We start from the raw sequence: 18,576 nt of genomic DNA, 5'->3' as shown, positions 1-18,576 counted from the left end.
ACTGATGATCGCAAATAGGCTGATGGGGTTGCATTTGTCTTCTTTCTTGTGTGCAGGACATTCCTGGGCAATTTTCTACCTTGCCAGGTAGATGCATGTTTGTAGCTAGACTGGAACAGCTTGGCTAAGGGTGCTGCATGTTCTGAAGCACAAGTCTTTTGCATTGACATTTTGTCTTTTTAGTTGAATCTTAAATTTTACCCTATTGTGGTCACTACCCGCAAAGCATTTCATTCCATTATTCACAATCAGATCACACAATATCTATGTCCTATCGTCCTCTGTTTGGGGAAAGAATTCCATAAGCAAAAATGAAATTCTCTCCTGTTTTCTATGTTCACTGCCTCTCTTTTTTTGTACTGAGCATAAAACTATTGATTAAAGGCTGTTGTCATAGAAGTCCTACAGTGCAGAAGGAGGCCATTTGGCCCATCAAGTCAGAACCGACCACAATCTCAACCAGGCCTTATTCCCATAACCCCACATATTAACCCTGTTAATTCCCCTGACACTGGGATCAATTTGGCATGGCCAATCCACCTAACCCATATACCTTTGGACTATGGGAGGAAACCAGAGGACCCGGAGGAAACTCATGCAGACATGGGGAGAATGTGCAAACTCCACACAGACCGTGATCAGATCCCTGGCATTGTGAGGCAGCAGTGCCAACCACTGTGCCACCATGCCGCCCAAATTGTCAACTTGAGTGTTGAGCGATCAGTCTTTTAAGCAGAGATTGGTGGCCCATCTGTGATTGTTTTGGAAGCTATGCTGTTCACGAATGTAATGCAAACTCAAAACTCTTTATTCCTTGCTGCTATTTCAATCTTTAAGGAAACCTGAAGCAGGAATTGTCAGTCAAAGTTCCATTTCAGTTCCTTTCCAGCAATAATATATGTCACTATCTCCAAGATCCTATTTTCTACGTTATAATGATCCTGGAGATTGGACACACCGTCAAAAGATCAAAGAAGACATTGGGAGCATGCTATCAGCTATTTTGGAATTTATAACCAGGACAGCAAATAAAGTAGAAATGGTGGAATAAAATATTGTACTGTCTAATATGTTAACAAAAAGTAATGGGAAGACTAATTAACAAAAGTAAGGGAAATTATTTTACCACAACTCAGAATTCCAATCACTGGACTACATTGGAATTTTATTCCCATATCTTGTTTTAATATTAAACCTTTGGTTATTGAATAGTTTATAATTGCATTCTGGTGAAGATTTGGAATTTTCTCGCTCTTTCTCAGTATAACTATGGTGTAAGAGTACTGTTGCATTGCTTTCTTGTGACAATTCACAGTTAATTTTGTTGGTACCCTCTCTTGTTATTCCCATCCCACATGCCAAAGGTCAGTTCATGGGAGTTTCTTGAATGTAATGCACTGGTGTAGATTTAAAACCAAAATATTAAGAAACCATCTGATATTGCTGGAAAAATATGCTGTTCTTGATAGCAATTTTCTTTACCACTTCTAAAAGATTCACGGTACTCAACCAAAGTGTCACCAGCCTCAGGGTACAAAATGTTTTGATACTTGCACATCTTATCTACATAAAATCATAGCATCATTCAGTGCAGAAGAGCCCCTATCTGCACCAGCGCACGGGAAAGACCTGAACTCCCACCTAATCCCATTTAGCAGCACTTGGCCCATAGCCTTGAATGTTATGATGTGCCAAGTGCTCATCCTTTTTAAAAGATGTGAGGCAACCCACCTCTACCTCTCTCCTAGGCAATACATTCCAGATCATCACCACCCTCTGAGTAAAAAAGCTTTTCCTCATATTCCCCCCGAACCTCCTGCCCCTCAACTTGAACTTATATCCCCTCGTGACTGATCCTTCAATGAAGGGGAACTGTTCCTCTCTATCCACTCTGAACATGCCCCTCATAATTTTGTACATCTCGGTTTTCTCTGCTTGAACGAAAACAATCCAAGCCTACCCAACCACTCTTCATAATTTAAATGCTTCACCCCAGGTAGCACCCTGATGAATCTCCTCTGCACTCCCTCCAGTACAATCACGTCCTTCCTCATGTTCAGAACAAATAGTTCACAGAAAGGAGTTTTTCTGTGGATGATTCATATTCTATGTATTAATGATGGACAGAAGCAGCAGATACTCTTTGGTGAGAAGGCAGAAGTCAGCAATCATACTTCCCCAATTGATGCAACCTTGCCCTTCTTCAGGCTGATTTTTACTTTACGACATGGGAAGATGAGTGCTGTAAATCCCCATTAGCAAATTCAATACACAAGCTGCCATACACGTTAGTATCATTTCTGAGTATTTGCGATCCAAAAAAATCAATGTCATGATAGCAAAGGCAGAAGTGGATTGGCAGCTTGTTTATGAATCCTGCCTGAATTTTCTCCCTGTTGACTTCATGAGCAGGATTTTCCAGAGGGTGGGGATTGCTGCTCTACCAGCAGAAAGGTCAGCAGAGAATGCATCCCCGCCAAATTGGCTGTTCCACAGCCATTGAACACTCATCTAAGGAGTAACTGGCTGCTGGCAAAATTCGTACCCTTTGTTCAAGAGGAGATCCCGCCTTAGACAGTTTCCAGCCAATCAGATCAATCAACAGCCCTCCAGTCCCAGCCACACCATTGTGAGTGGTTGCCACTGCTGGGGTTACACCCAGTCCTGTGTCCAAGTGCCTAGAACCCAGGACAAAGGTAAGTGCAGAAGGCTCATAACAGAGACGGAAGGGAGGCACTGGGGAGGTAAAGGTGGTATTGCAAAGGTTGGGTGGGGTGGGGGGACTATCTGGGGGCAACAGACCCTGCTGGAATTGTTTCCAGGCATAAGTGGCCCTTAAGACGACACTAACTGACCACTTATGGGCCTGGGTTTGGGCAGGGATGAGCAAGGCATGCTCAGTCTTCCCCACCTGACCCCCATCAAATTCCTGACACAAGGACTGGAAGGTAGATCGTGAAAAGGTCACCTGGTGAATTTTACAGGATTCTCACCTAAAAACCTGTTGTCAGGGGTTCAAAAAATTGTGTCGCACAATGGGCGACCAATCCATCATCACCAATTTTGATGGGTTGGCAAGGTTGAATTTAATCACCTATCCCTCGATTAAACTCACAATGTTCTGCAGAGATTTTCAGTCACATAAATTAGAACATGACCAACTATTCATAAGGTAAATTATTTACAGAAAGGACTTCGAGGGAGGAGAGATGGCAAAAGAATAACTCAGACCAACATGTAAAGCAACAACATTACTGCTCAGCTTTAAGGGATACATCTTTTTCACCTCAAGGTCATGCAATTCTGAGAATGCATTAATGAATGCCAAAGTCCAAGTTGACTAGCATATTGGCCAGGATTTTCATTGGGAAGTCTTGACTCATCAGTCCTTTAAAATAGTGTGGGAATCCAGATTGTGGGATTCCTGATCCCGTTCTCATGCTGTCTAATTTTCAGAAATGCTTTTAAAGGTGCAGGGTGGTTCCTGTGAAAAGCCACACCGGCACTCCCAGTCTTGCTGGCTTAATTGTGGAGATGAGCATGAACCACTCCTCTATAGCCTTCATGGAGTTTGGATCAGGTTTTTAAGGACTCGTGATTCATAACCTCTCTTTCAGTGGAATTACTCCTGAAATGAAGAATCCTAACCTCACAATAATGCCAAAATAGAAACATTGTTGGAGTCTATTCTGGCTTAAAATATACCTTGGGGTTTTGATCCAGTATTCTAATAGTTCCTTCACTGTCACTAGGTCAAAATCCTGGAACCTCTGACCCAAGAGTGGCATGGTGGCACTGTGGTTAGCACTGCTGCCTCACAGTGCCAGGGACTCGAGTTCAATTCCTGGCCTAGTTCATTGTCCGTGTGGAATTTGCACATTCTTCCCATTTCTGTGTGGGTTTCCTCCGAGTGCTCCAGTTTCTCCACAGTCTAAAAGACGTGCTGGTTAGGTGCATTGGCCATGCTAAATTCACCCTCAGTTTATCTAAACAGGTGCCAGAGCATGGCAACTAGGGAGTTTTCAAGTAACTTCATTGCAATGTTAATATAAGCCTTTTTGTGACATTAATAAATAACCTTTAAAGAGCACCTTGAGTTATGTATACCACATGGACTTCGGCAGTTCAAGAAAGCATCTCACCAACACTTTGTCAAGGACATTAGGGATTGGCAATAAATGCTGGCCTATCTGGCAATGCTCATGTTCCATGAATGTATAAACTTAAAACAAAATGAAATACAGCCATATCTACTGGAACATTAAGAAGAGAGACAGAGATAGCCATGTTCAGAGACTTTCATTCCATCTCTGACATTGGTGTTCTACTGCTGCTGCAGATTTAGAATCACAATCCCTGTTTTGCTGGTGCATTGGGTTACTGGAAAACAGATACCAGTTGCTTACTGTCATTTAACTGCAGTGAGGTAATCACGGGGTAAACAGTCAAATTCCTACTTTGTTTAACGTGCAGGTTCAGTTGGCAGTTAGGAAGGTAAATGCAATGTTAGCATGAATGCCAAGAGGGCTAGAATACAACAGCAGGGATCTACTTCTGAGGCTGTATAAGGCTCTGGTCAGACCCCATTTGGAGTATTGTGAACAGTTTTGGGTCCCATATCTAAGGAAGGATGTGCTGGCCTTGGAAAGGGTCCGGAGGAGGTTCACAAGAATGATCCCTGGAGTGAAGTGCTTGTCGTATGAGGAACTGTTGAGGACTTTGGGTCTGTCCTCATTGGAGTGTAGAAGGATGAGGGGGGATATTATTGAAACTTACAGGATACTGCAAGGCCTGAATAGAGTGGACTTGGAGAGGATGATTCCACTAGTAGGAAAAACTAGAACCAGTGGGCATAACCTCAGGAACGATCCTTTAAGACAGAAATGAAGAGGAATTTCTTCAGCCAGCAAGTGATGAATCTGTGGAACTCTTTGCCACAAAAGACTGTGGAGGCCAGATCATTGACTGTCTTTAAGACAGAGGTAGATAGGTTCTTGATTAATAAGGGGATCAGGGGTTATGGGGAAAAGGCAGGAGAATGGGGATGAGAAAAATATCAACCATGATTGAATGGCAGAGCAGACTCAATGGGCCGAGTGGCCTAATTCTGCCCCTATGCCTTATAGTCTTATGGCTTGAAAGGTGCAGCAGTGAAACGGAAATAGAGAAAGCCTTGATTTAAGAGTGGGGATGTTGTAATAAATCAAGCGTGTTGCTGTAAGGCAGGTGGTTTATCAGAAGAAATGCAGCCCAATATCAGTGAAAAATGAAGATTATGAAACTTGGAACTAGCTGCACCATAAATCTGCCTAATCAGGCTATATTCCGCCTGTTAGTACTAAATGGTGACATGTAGAAATGTTATCTGTGCTTGTTTGTGTGTTCTGGAGAATGTTCACGCTCTCTAACAGGTTGTGCATCTCAGACTAACAGTGAAATGAAGGTGAATCATATTAGCCTAATCACATGGAGAAAAAATCCAGCATTAATCTTACTTTTTGAAATGTTGGTAAATACACGGATTCCAAAAATATTAATTGTGAAGATAATTCAAACCAACAATCATGAAATTTTTGTTGTCTGATTCAGGTGATTTGCTGTTTACTCATAATTCATTTTTCTCCTTTAGTGTCCCATTATAGGAATGATTATATGCTGTGGGTGACAGATGTATGGAGCATTTGGAAAAACAAATCAGCGCAATAGCACTCCTAATGTTTGAAAGAATGTTACCATGCAAATAGTGAATATGCTGAAGTGAAGCTAAATATCAAAGAATATTGAAAGAGCACACCCCAAAGATGTGCTCTTAGGCTGATTGGTTTTACCAAATTGACACTATTCTCCCCTGAATCTGGCTAAGTCAGGGGTTCTATTTGTAGATACGCAGGGTAGAATAGGTGTAGGGTGATGCGGCGGCGCGGGCTTGTTGGGCCGAAGGGCCTGTTTCCCATGCTGGGTTGTTCTTTGTTCTTTGTTCTTTGAATGTTATACAGCACAGTGCAGCTAAAATTATGGTGATGGAAAATTTAGCAGTGATGCACTTATCAGTATTTTAGTGTTTTAACCATAGCAGACAGCACAGCATAAAGGAAAACAATTGTAATTTTTAGAAACCAATCATCAAAGCCCAGGGTATTGCCGCAGGAGTTCTTCAGTGTAGTGTCCAAGGCCCAACAATCTTCAGCTGCTTCATGAAAGACCTTCCCTCCAAATTAAAATCAGAAATGGTGAAAGAACAACAGAAGCAAGGGTATTGGTATCACATGTTGGTCAGCAAGTCCTATATATGTTACTGTTTGACAATTGAAGATACCTCAGTTGTTACTGTTTCACATTGAAGATACACTCCATCCTGTTGTTTGGCACTACCACTGTACTAAATGGAATACATTTTGATCAGATCAAGACTGGCCAACTATGTGCTGTAAGCCATCAGCAGCAGGAGAATTGTACCCAATAACCTCATGGACCATCATATTTCCCACTCTACCATTACCACCACATCAGGGGATCAACCCTGACTTCTTCAGTGAAGAGCTCAGGAGGGCTAGGAGCAACATCAGTTGTTAACCTGGTGAAGCTGCAACACAGGACTACTTGCACGCCAAATAGTGTAAGCAGTATATGAGAGACAGAGCTAAATAATCCCATAACCAACAGATCAGATCTAAGCTCTGCAATCCTGCCACGTTCAGCTGTAAATGATGGTAGTCAATTAAACAACTCACAGGAAGAGGAGGCTCCATTAATATCCCCATCCTCAAGGATGGAGGAGACCAGCACATTTGCAACAATCTTCAGCCAGAAGAGCTGAGTGGATGATGCATCTTGGCCCCCTCCAGAGGTCCCTAGCACCATAGATGTCAGTCCTCAGCCAATTCAATTCACTCCACATGATATCAAGAAATGGCTGAAGGCACCGGCTATTGCAAAAGCTATAGGACCACATTCTGAAGACCTGTGCTCCAGAACTTGCCACACTGTTAGCTAATTTATTCCAGTACAGTTGCAACACTGGCATCTATTGGGCAATGTAGAAAACAGTCCAGGTTAAAGCAGGAGAAATCCAGCTGCCCAACATTCATTGCCCACTGATCACACTGAGCAAATGCTGAATGAATAAGAAAAACCAGAAACAATGTTTACTTAAACACCAAAGAGATGCCTATTACCCACAGGGAGACAGCAATATATACCTGTCCAGGAAACAATATACCTTTTGTCAAAATCATAGGTTCAAGCCAAAAGATTATGTTATTGACTTTCCTAAGCTTTTTGTATATGATAGTAATGCTGTGATAGTGTGTGGACTGTGATTAGAAATTATAAAGAAACATTTGCATTTATATCCTGGCCAACAGACTTCTCAGAGCATTTTACTTTTGAAATGTAGTCACTGTTGTAGGAAACCTATAGGAAGCCAAGTTGACACAGCATTGTAAGATCCAGAGAGTACCTCAAGATCATAGGAGAGGCAAACTAAGGAGAGACAATTGTTGCAATGCTTCAAGATAAATTTTCCACAAGGAAGTTTACAGTTTTAAGCTCAAACATTTATCCATGCAGATTTCCTCACTAATTGCTCTGCCACACTGAAAGCTTAATTTAGTAATAGAATCCCTACAGTGCAGAAGGAGGCCATTTGGCCCATCAAGTCTGCACTGACCACAATCCCACCTAGGCCCTGTCCCCATGCATTTACCCCAGCTAGTCCCCCTAACACTAAAGGGCAATTTAGCCTGGTCAATTCACCTAACCCACACATCTTTGGAGTGTGGGAAGAAACTGGAGCACCCGAAGGAAACCCACGCAGACACGGGGGAGAATGTGCAAACTCCACACAGACAGTGGTTTAGGTTATGTGATCCCTTTATACAAATGTCAGAATTCAATTTACACCGGTTTATACCCAAAAATCTAGGTGCACCATGGCAAAAGCTCACTCACTATTACCCTTATTAATGATTGTGTTTGTTGTTGTTTTCAGCAGCTGATATCAATGTAAGTGAGATTTTGCTAGCGATTTTTTTGCATTTGTTTTTGGCGTTTTTCTTACCGAGACCTGTTCCATACTTTACCCAAGTGCCTTCAATTTAATTTCAACTAAAATGTTTTGGATCCTTGCTTAGAGGAAATATGCAGCTGGAATGACCATCACAGTTGTGCATGATGATGGAGAGGAAAGGGAGTAGCAGAGAAAGAAGCTTTGGGAGTGAATCACCTTTCATTATGACAGTCCACACGCTATGACCTCTGTTAATGGTATCAGCAGTTGTTTTATGCTAGTTTTTTAACATTCCAGTACTGGCAAATGAACGTAACAGGTAATTTGGGCTGAAATTCCTTTTGATAAGTTTGGTGCAGAAATCGGCAAAAGGATTCCGGGCAATTTCTGTATAATTGTGATCCAGAACATTCAAGGAACATTCAGTGCATCAATAAAGAGTTTGATTTCCTGTATATTCCATAGTTACACATGGAGATGAACATTTGCTGAACTATGCTATCCATAACAACTTTTTATACACTTTTAACATTCTTCTTTTCAAATTATGACCAGAATTTTCCCATTCCACGCACCACAGAATCATATTGGGCGGGGGACCAGGACCATGCAAAGGTTCATTGACCTTGGGCAGGATTTTCTGGTTTTGGACTGAGTGTAGCCGGAAAACCCCGCCCTATGTAGGTCGGATTTGGTGAGGCCACCAAAATTTATATAATTTAATTATGACGGACAATATGAGATTTTGAGCTTTTTATTGCAATGTTTCTCAAATCATACCTGAGAGTTATCAGGACTTAATTTCGTAAATATTGTTAAGAATCCTATTCAGGTAAGCCTGCATTCAACATTTATTGAAAAAGTCTTTGCTTTCTCAGAACATAACTGTGTAGAATCCTTTGGCTAGTAACTCATCTCCTGACTTCCAAAGTCTGTCCTCAACCTACAAGGCATAAGTGTGATGGAATATGTTCTGTTTGCCTGGATGAGTGCAGCTCCAACATCATTCAAGAAGCTTGACACCATCCAGGGCAAAGCAGCCAACTTGATAAGTACCTCTTCCACAAACATTTTCTCCCTCCACCACCAACAAACAATGTCAGCCATGTGTACCATTTACAAGGTACACTGCAGAAACTCACCAAGGCTCCTTTCGGCAGCATCTTCCAAACCCACAACTGCTACCACCTCGAAGGACAAGAGTAGTACATGTCTGGGAACACCACCGTCTGGAAGTTCCTCTCCAAGTCACTCACCAGGCTGACTTGGAAATATATCACCGTTCCTCCACTGTCACTGTGTCAAACTCCTGAAACTCCCCCCTAGCATCACTGTGTACCTATGCTTAAGGTACTGCAGCAATTCAAAAAGGCAGCTCACCATCATCTTCTCATGGGCAACTAGGGCTGGAGAATAGGTGCTGTCCTAGTCAGCAAGGCCCACACCCCAAAAATGATTTTAAAAAACATTGAACATTTAATTTTATTTTAATTAATTCGCTATCATTTAGATTAGTCTAGACATGAATATATATGTATTTATCCACCTATTTGTCACTGTATTGATAGAGATATAGTTAGAGAGATAAAAGCGTATGTATTATATATAAAATAGTTATTAATTACACTACATTTATCACTGAGCTAGTATTATAAATTTTAGGCAAATTTATATATTAAATATATAAAGAGATATTAATTACTCTTCTTGGCTTCAAACATTGTTAGTTATGTGAAAAAAACTAAACGGGCAGATTACATTATGAAATGTACAAAATTTAATTTTATTCCATGTCTAATAAAATAATTCACCCATTAAATTGTAAGCCAGTCCTAAGCACATTATTTCTTCATTCTGGGCCTTGCATGTCATTAATCTTTATTGAAGGAAACACTAAAATTGAATAACTTGGAATATCTGCAATTATTACTTTTACAATTATGCATTTTTCATTCCAGGCAAATTCACTTTTATATACCATTAATTCATAATGCATTATATATGACCTAAGTACTCCAACCATCATTATACACTGTTGACTCAATTGTTATAATTATCTGGAACAGCGCTAAATATGTCAAACCCATTGGTAGTGAACAGAGGTGAATTGTTATTCTTGGATCATCGCTACGCTTCAACATTGAAGTGTAGGGTTGTTGTGATTTTAAATCTCAGATACCTTTGACCAGTTTGCTCACTCCAATGGTTTACGCCAGTGCCCTTATTTGCAAGATGGACAAAGGACAAACACAAGTGAACGTTTGACAAGTTCATTAATATTAACACTACCAACCCTTAAATTATCCACATAAAACAAGAGGATACCCCAGATTCAAGTATACTACCTACAAAGATGGGATGGTTAAAACTGCAGGCTCAATTCTCTGAGTCCCTCTGGTCCGTCGTCATGAAGGTGAGTCTTGATGGCAGCTTCTTCCTCCCTTCCTTCTCTGGTCAGTCTTCCGAATGGTCAAGGGTCACCTCCTTCATCGAGTCTTTGCTCCTGGTGTCTGCAAATGTGTCCCTTTATCTCCTGCTTGCTTGCCTTTCCTGAAACTTCTCTGGCTTCCGACCAATGAGGTCCCAGGAGGGGGTTCCAATACCCAGTAGGTTTCTTGATGTCTGCCTGACAGGACACCAGGGTCCACCCCCACGTGTCCATCTCCACGCTGTTGCTTACATGTAACCTGTTATCAGATATGGTAACAGCAGAAACTCTCGGTAACAGAAAATCTGGCCCAATCTGGGCTTCTAACAATAGGCCGGTGCATTTCAATGGGGTGCAATGATCTCCTGCTAAGTATCAGTAGGGTGCAATGACCTTTGATGGGAGATTGATGAATCAGGCCCAGATATGTTTGTGTGTTGTACAATTGGCCTGCCCGAGGTTTGACTGTGTTTGATTTTTAATATGCCCAATTCTTTTAATTTAGGATATCCAATTTTATCAGCCTTAAAACTAGGCCCTATTTATATTACAGGGTGAAATCTTACCAAAAAAAGCTCAGAGTGTTGTTTCCAGCGAGAAAAATAGCTGGTTTTCTCTCCAGATCTTAGGACACTCTGCCTAAAAAAAACTTAAGCGGGCATGTTTCACACTGTCTTAAAGGATTTTTTAATCATTCGGATGCATGGTGGCACAGAACACAAAATAATTGATCTATTGGATGATTCAGTTGTAAAAGTTACAATTACTCCGCTTGTCACAAGGAACATTCTTTAAATGTAATAGAACAATCATAAAATATTATAAAGTAATGATGAATAATAATTAATGATACATTGAATGGTATAGAAAGTTATTGTGTCCAGAGAAACAGGGTCTCAAGTTTTCTGTAATCACAAGTTAAATTTTCTGTTACTTTCTGCCAAATTAGTAATTGCATTCATATTACAGCCTTGTGCAGTAAAATAATCAAATATATATTTGTTTTAATTATTATAAATCGTGAGAGCCATGTTTCCAGGGAACGCAAGATCAGACAATACATTGTCATTTCTTTTGGATTAATTGGACCCTAGAAGCATTTTGTGGCACAGTAGTTAGTACTGCTGCCTCACCATGCCAAGAACCAGGTTCAATTCCCAACTTGGATCACTGTCTGTGTAGAGTCTCCTTGCGTTTGTGTGGGTTTCCTCTGGTTTCCTCCCACAGTCTGAAAGATGGGCTGGATAGGTACATTGGCCATGATAAATTCTCCCTCCGTGACCCGAACAGGCTGAAGTGTGGCGGCCAGGGGATTTTTTCAGTAACTTCATTGCAGTGTTAACGTAGGCCAATTTGTGGCACTCATAAACTTTTAAACTTTTATAAAGAGAAACAAATCTTAACTATGTTTAGAAAATGGGCACTACAAGTACAAGCTTAGTGGGTAGAGTTACAACACTGTCTCTATGACATCAGTCGTTATGCTGTAAATTCTGAAATTTCAAAGCATTCAATAAGCATATGTTCTTTTGTTTTAAATCCAAGGTCTATATTTTTGAAAATAACATCTATTACCAGACTGAAGTAAAGAGTAGTGCTCTGCGCCTTACCTCATCGGGGAAAGAGGGGATAATCTACAATGGAATTGCAGACTGGTTATATGAAGGTAGGAGACATCAACTTTATTGCAAGAAAATGTCTGAAGTTAAACTCAAAGGAAATGAAGATATGTTAATATATTTCCCATTCCATGTAGTGGAAAATGCACTTTTAATTTGTACATGGATATCAGTAGCTGATGTTCTGAAAATACCACCATCAGATTAAATACCAAAAGTATTGCTTATATTTGAAATAATATTAACCTGACTACAACATGTCCATAAGTAGAAAATACAAGAAGTAAGAAAAGAATGTTGTCTTCTTGTCAGAAATATTTTCAAGATAAATCACACAATAAACTTACTTGACTCAATAAACATGCATGGTTTTGAGGACCGAGCTTAGGAATGGGATTGTTTAGATTGCTTTACAGACAGCTAGCATATACATGATGGGCCAAATCATCTGCTTTGGTGCCATAATGACTCTGAGCCTATGGGTCAGAATTTCAAAGGGCCACAAGGTCCAAATCCAGAGAAGATGAGAATTAAAAGTTACTGTCCTGGATGTTTTCTTGGAATCCTCACACCACCTGGACTGTTTTGCATTTTTAAAGGACTAGCAATATGGAAGGGGCAGAAGGAGCGAAAAGCAGAGTTGCAACAAATTAACAGTCCCTTGAGCTTATTATCTGTTTGGGTTTGAAATTTTGTGGTGTGGTGGTGAGGGGAGCCCAAACGGAATACTCTACTTCAGTGAACAGCTGTTGGTTCGCCCTGGGGCCCAGGTAATTTTCTCTGCAGTTGTTTTGAGATGAAATCTGAGGAGTCAACTGGCACTGGCATAGGCATTGTACCAGGCCTTGCCATTCATGGGCACTTTAAACCTCCTGGTCTTCCGCTGAACAATCTGCTCTAATCGGCAAGGTAGCCACAGTCCCCAAAATGGCTGCCACTGGCCTTTACCACTGACATTAAACAGAGAATTCCCACCTTCTGGAGATGTTCAGCATCTCTAATTGTCAGCCATACTCACCACCTGGCTAATAAAGCTATTTGCATTTAAAAATATCTACAATATCTAAATTTATCCAGGTGTTATGTTCCTGAACCTGCAACAAAAATACAGTCCTATGATTACAAAATAAACTGGTAATTTTTCAGTGTTTTTTTTTGCAGTGTTGTGAAGATTTTGATGACCTTATCTATTTGAGAAAAGTGCCTTTAAATAACATATGTTTGTGGACCCAACATAATATTAATTCTAAAATATTAGCAAAACACTGTGGATGTTGGAAATCTGAAATGAAATAGAAAATTCTGAAAAATTCAGTCAGTCTGGCAGCATCTGTGGAGAGAGAAACAGACCTAACACTTTGAATTCAGTATGGCTCTTTTTTCTGGACGATGCTAGGAGGAAACCAAATCATTGTGCAGCACGGACATTTTTTTGTTTGGTTTCATTCTTCTCCCCTTCAACTTCCTCCTCTTCTCTCAGCTGCTGCTCCTAATCTTTCCCCAATGCATTGTCTCATTCCAGGGTCTTACCACTCCCAAAGTCCATATCTCTCTGCTGAGCCATGTTGTGGAGAGCACAGCAGATCAGCATTATGACCGAAACCTTTACTGGAGAGTAGTGGGATATGCACCTGAACAGTCCAGACATCTGCGTCACAACTTGTTATGTCCAATGGCCTACTCAATGATTGATCAAAGCAGGTAGCTTTAGTTGTACTGCCTTTGCACCTCTATCAAAGGTTCCCATTGAGGCTATATGACCAACTCTTCAAGAGATAACCCTTGTTCCCTAGAATCCATTCATTACATAGCAGCGTTTGGAGTGAAGATCGGCAGTAGCCTGGACTACAGAAAATAAAGGAGTCATAGTAACTATACCAGAACAAGCACACATATGGCGGAAGCCCTTATTGTCGTTGTAGACCATAAGAACATAAGAAATAGGAGCAGGAGTAGGCCATCTAGCCCTTCGAGCCTGCCCCACCATTCAATAAGATCATGGCTGATCTGTCGTGGTCAGTTCCACATTCCCGCCCTCTCCCCATAACCCTTAAACCCCTTGCTTATCAAAAACCCATCAACCCGCGTCTTAAAAATATTTAGCGAGGCAGCCTCCACCACTTCAACGGGCAGAGAATTCCAGAGATTCACCACCCTTTGAGTGAAGAAGTTCCTCCTCAACTCCGTTCTAAACCGCCCCCCCCTTTATCTTGAGGCTGTGCCCTCTAGTCCTACTGACCTTTCTGAGTGGGAAGAGTCTCTCCACCTCTATCCTATCCATCCCATTCATCATCTTATATGTCTCAATGAGATCTCCCCTCATTCTTCTAAACTCTAACGAGTACAAGCCTAGTTTATTCAGCCTCTCCTCATAGCTCAACCCCCTCAACTCCAGTATCAGCCTAGTAAACCTCCTCTGCACTCCCTCCAAGGCCAAAATATCCTTGCGTAAGTGTGGCGACCAAAACTGCACACAGTACTCCAGCTGCGGCCTCACCAATGCCCTATACAGCTGCAGCAAGACCTCCCTACTTTTATATTCAATCCCCCTCGCTATGAAGGCCAGCATCCCATTCGCCTTCCTGACCACCTGCTGCACCTGCAGGCTGGGTTTTTGCGACTCATGCACAAGGACCCCGAGGTCCCTCTGCACCAGCTGAACATAGATGAAGTGGAAGCTGATTGCTTGGTGAATCTGAGTGGACAGTGGCTGGATGTTTTGATGGCCACATAGGTGCCATTAATGATGCCCTGCAACTAGGGGATTCCAGCAATACTGGCAAAGCACAATGCCCCTGTTCCTGCAGGGCTGTGACCATCATGAAATTAATGTACTGTCCAGCATTGTAAAAAAGGGCATCAGTGAGTGGGGAAATGCAGTGATATTGTAGCAGTTTGAGATTCCACCAAGCTGTGCAGCTGACTCTGGCAAGAAAGCAAAAGTGAAGAGATAAGCCCACAATAACTTGGACAGCCACCAGCAGGCATGGCAAACAGTGCAGTGAGGTGCAAGATCTACAGCAACAAGGTCACAGATGACTGTGATCATCTGCCTAGAGAGCTGTACACATGGGTCGTGGTATCTCCAGGTAGCTCCATCTTTGCCCAGGATATGGCTTTCCTGCACCTCTTCTCTTTCATGTGCCCTCCTATTGCTGGGGATTCCACCCTTCTTGCAAATGGTGCTGCCCCTCATCACCACTGGTCCCAAGATCTAACAGGCGTGCCTCCATTGCCAAGCTGTAGACGGCCATCCAGTTGTTCTTGGCAGGCTTACCCCATGCTCTTCTGCTTCTGCAATGCCAAGAAGGGATGATGCCCCCATTCAATGCATGACCGCTGAGTCCCCATTCTCCCTGCCATTGTCACCTTCCTATCAAACTCAAAGGCATTTTGCCCCACTGATTCTCTGATGGGGCTAGGGTGATACCCTGGGAAAACCATGACTCACCGATTCTGTGCCCACCTTCATTCAGAAAATCTGCAACAGCCTTCTCCTAAAACCCATGTATCCCCTTTAAAAGTCTGCAAACTTTTTCCTTCCAGGGGAGCCGAGAACCTAATGAGGGGTGTGCATTCAAGTGGGTAGCAGGCATACTAACCCCAATGCCTATTTGATGAGACTCATCAGGGATCAAGCAATTTTCATGTTTGGGTCTCATTCAAATGAATGCAGCGAGAAGCCAGTGCTAATCGAACACTGATAAGAAATTTGCTGACTGGGAGTGTTTGGAAGACTGGGAAATTCAACGACACAACATTTTACGAAGCTAAAAAAATTGCCATTAAAAGTGAGATCAGGCCAATCTAAGAGGGGAGAGTGGGGGTGGAAGTTGTGACAGAAGGTCTAACAATGGTCGCAAGTATATTTGTAGACACACAGTCATCACGCTCCAAGATCACCCCTAAGAATTCTTAACAAATAAGAGTAGGGGTCATTGTTTCTATTTCAAAGTTTCTAAGGGTCACCAGAAATTCACACATATGTGGAAATTCTTAGGGCTTGGAATGGAATGAGTGTTCTTTGATACAGAGCTATCATCCTGCCTTCATTTAATACCCCATTGAAGCACATTTCAGTAGAGCCTCTTGGAATGATTTTATACTCCCTAGGCATTAACATCAATTACAGTATAAATATTGCAGTGCTGTGCAAGGTCAGTTTAATAAACACATTTTTGGAACCAAAGCTGGGAATTCTTAGAATCATTAGAGTTCAGTTCTGCACTATGGAGGACCCGCACCAAATGAGCTATCAGGACTACTCCCCGCCCTGTCTCATTCCTGGAGTGTTATTTATCTATTCTTTTTCTGCTTCACACTCTCCTTCCTCATTTCTTCTAATTCTGCACTGGATTGTTTTTCTTGTTCTGTGAAAACATTTGCTGCACAGCATTCCCATGACCCACACTGAATATTCGATCTGTTGAAAAAGATAGGAGTAGCTGTTTTCACAAAATGACAGATTAAAGGTACTTTTTCTCTTCATAAACTGTGGGATATATGAGATTGTAGCACCAACATCACATTCCCGGGAAGTGGATTGGAGATTCAGTTACAGCATTGCAAACCAATCTCCAATCTGAAAGACCCTCAGTGGAAAAAACACTGCCAAGTGATTCCTTGTATAACCTCTGCAGTAGGTAACTATTGTTATTGTTACATTTATGTTTAATAACTTACTGTTGCATGGCAAATTGGCAACAAAATTTTCCTTCGTCCCCATCGTACACTTTAATAACAGCTCCATTCCTCCGTTGCTCCCACTCCAAAGAAATACTATTTTGTAATCCATGAAGAATTACACATCTATTTGGCCTCAGGCTAAAATGTGAAATGAGTTTTAAATGTGTTTAAGTGAAGGTTCAAGGAGTAGCCTTGTGGGGAATGGGATCCTGGGCTTTTTAAAGTAGAGGCTTTGAAGACAAAAGCCGAGTATACTAAGCCAATATAAAACACGAGTTCAGCCCCACCTCAAGTATGGTGTGCAATTCAACACACTAAAATTTAGGAAGACGTGAAACTTGTGAATAGTGTTGGGCACACTAAGAGAGAATTTAGCATGGCCAATGCACCCAACCAGCACATCTTTTGGACTGTGGGAGGAAACTGGACCACCTGGAGGAAACCCACATAGACATGGGAAGAACGTGCAAAATCTACACAGTGACCCAAGCCAGCAACTGAACCCAGGTCCCTCATGCTGTGAGGCAACAATGCTAACTAACCATTGTGTCACTGTGGGGTACAAAAGTGATTTACTGAAGAAGAATTGATGGCATTGTTTAAAATCATGAACAATGTATTCAGTGTAAATAAAGAGAAAATGCATCATTAGGTGACGGATCGATAACCAGAAGGGATAAACTGAAGGTGATTGGCAAAGAATTGGACATGACACGCAAAAAAAATCATTAGTAGCCAGGAGCACTTAGAAATTGGAATGTACTGCCCAATGGGGTGGTGATATGGATCAAGTAGTTATCTTCAAAAGGAAATTGGATAAGTGCTCAATGCAGAACAAATTGAAGAGATATGGGGAAAGAACAGGGGAGTATGGCTAACTGGATGGTTCTCTCAAAGAACCAACTGAGAGGCAATAAGCCAAATGGCCTTGTCATATGCTCCAATATTCTGTGATACTGCAGAAAATAGATGTTAGCCTGAAAAAGCACAGCTTCTTTTGAATTGCCATGTTATTCACATAAATTAACACAGGATGTTCCATAAAGATGAATTGATTATGCGCTATGTTCAACGTCCATCTCTTCTTTCATCAAACTCAATCTGTTTTTGTCTTAATGGTACCTAACAATTTGTATCTTGGCAAGTTGCAAAATGATTACATTTCTTCAAAGAGAAGATTACAGTTGAAGCTCAGCTTGAACGCAGGAACCGGTAATTTAGAATGCATTAGCAAAGTGCAGCAAACTGAGTAAAAGGCATGCAGACCCACAAGGCTATAGTTAGCTTGTACTTAGCTGAACAAAAAGAAAACTAATAGGTTAGGAAAATAAAGTCTGGAATTCAATTTCCATAATTAGTTCTCCTGATCACCTGCTGTACTCAGAAAAAAGGCATGAAGCCTCATGCTTCCTCTAAGTCCACAGGGATCCTCCACCAAGTTATGGCAAACAATCCAAGAAGTACACAGATGAATTCAACTCCTATGCGTTTGCTGTCTTACAGGCATGGTGGCGCAATGGTTAGCATGGCAGCCTCACAGAACCAGGGACCCAGGTTCAATTCTGGCCTTGGGTAATTGTCTGCATGGATTTTGCGTATTCCCCTTGTGTCTGCATGGGTTTTCCCCGGATGCTCCGGTTTCCTCTCATAGTCCCACAAAGATGAATGGGTTAGAGGGACTGGCCATGCTGAATTGCCCCTTAATGCCCAATGATGTGTAGGTTAGATGGATTAGCCATGGTAAATGTGAGGTTATAGGGATAGGATGAGGGAAAGGGTCTGGGTAAGGTACTCTGTCAGAGAAAGTTGATGGACACACGATGGGCCGAAAGGCC

General features: G+C 41.6%; 1 protein-coding gene across 1 annotated transcript in view; it reads left to right on the top strand.

Moving 5' to 3' along the window:
- dpp10 (dipeptidyl peptidase like 10) overlaps nt 1-18,576 on the top strand; it is a 763,552-nt gene that overhangs the window by 613,992 nt on the left and 130,984 nt on the right. Inside the window, exon 8 of the mRNA XM_080199302.1 lies at nt 11,982-12,102. Within this exon, the coding sequence (XP_080055428.1) occupies nt 11,982-12,102 (121 nt within the window). The remainder of the gene's footprint in view (nt 1-11,981; nt 12,103-18,576) is intronic.

This window comes from Carcharhinus amblyrhynchos, chromosome 11 (assembly GCF_965287045.1).
Source record: "Carcharhinus amblyrhynchos chromosome 11, sCarAmb.v2.hapA, whole genome shotgun sequence".
In the NCBI taxonomy this organism is placed as follows: Eukaryota; Metazoa; Chordata; class Chondrichthyes; order Carcharhiniformes; family Carcharhinidae; genus Carcharhinus; species Carcharhinus amblyrhynchos.
This window is presented reverse-complemented; position numbering and strand designations above follow the sequence as displayed.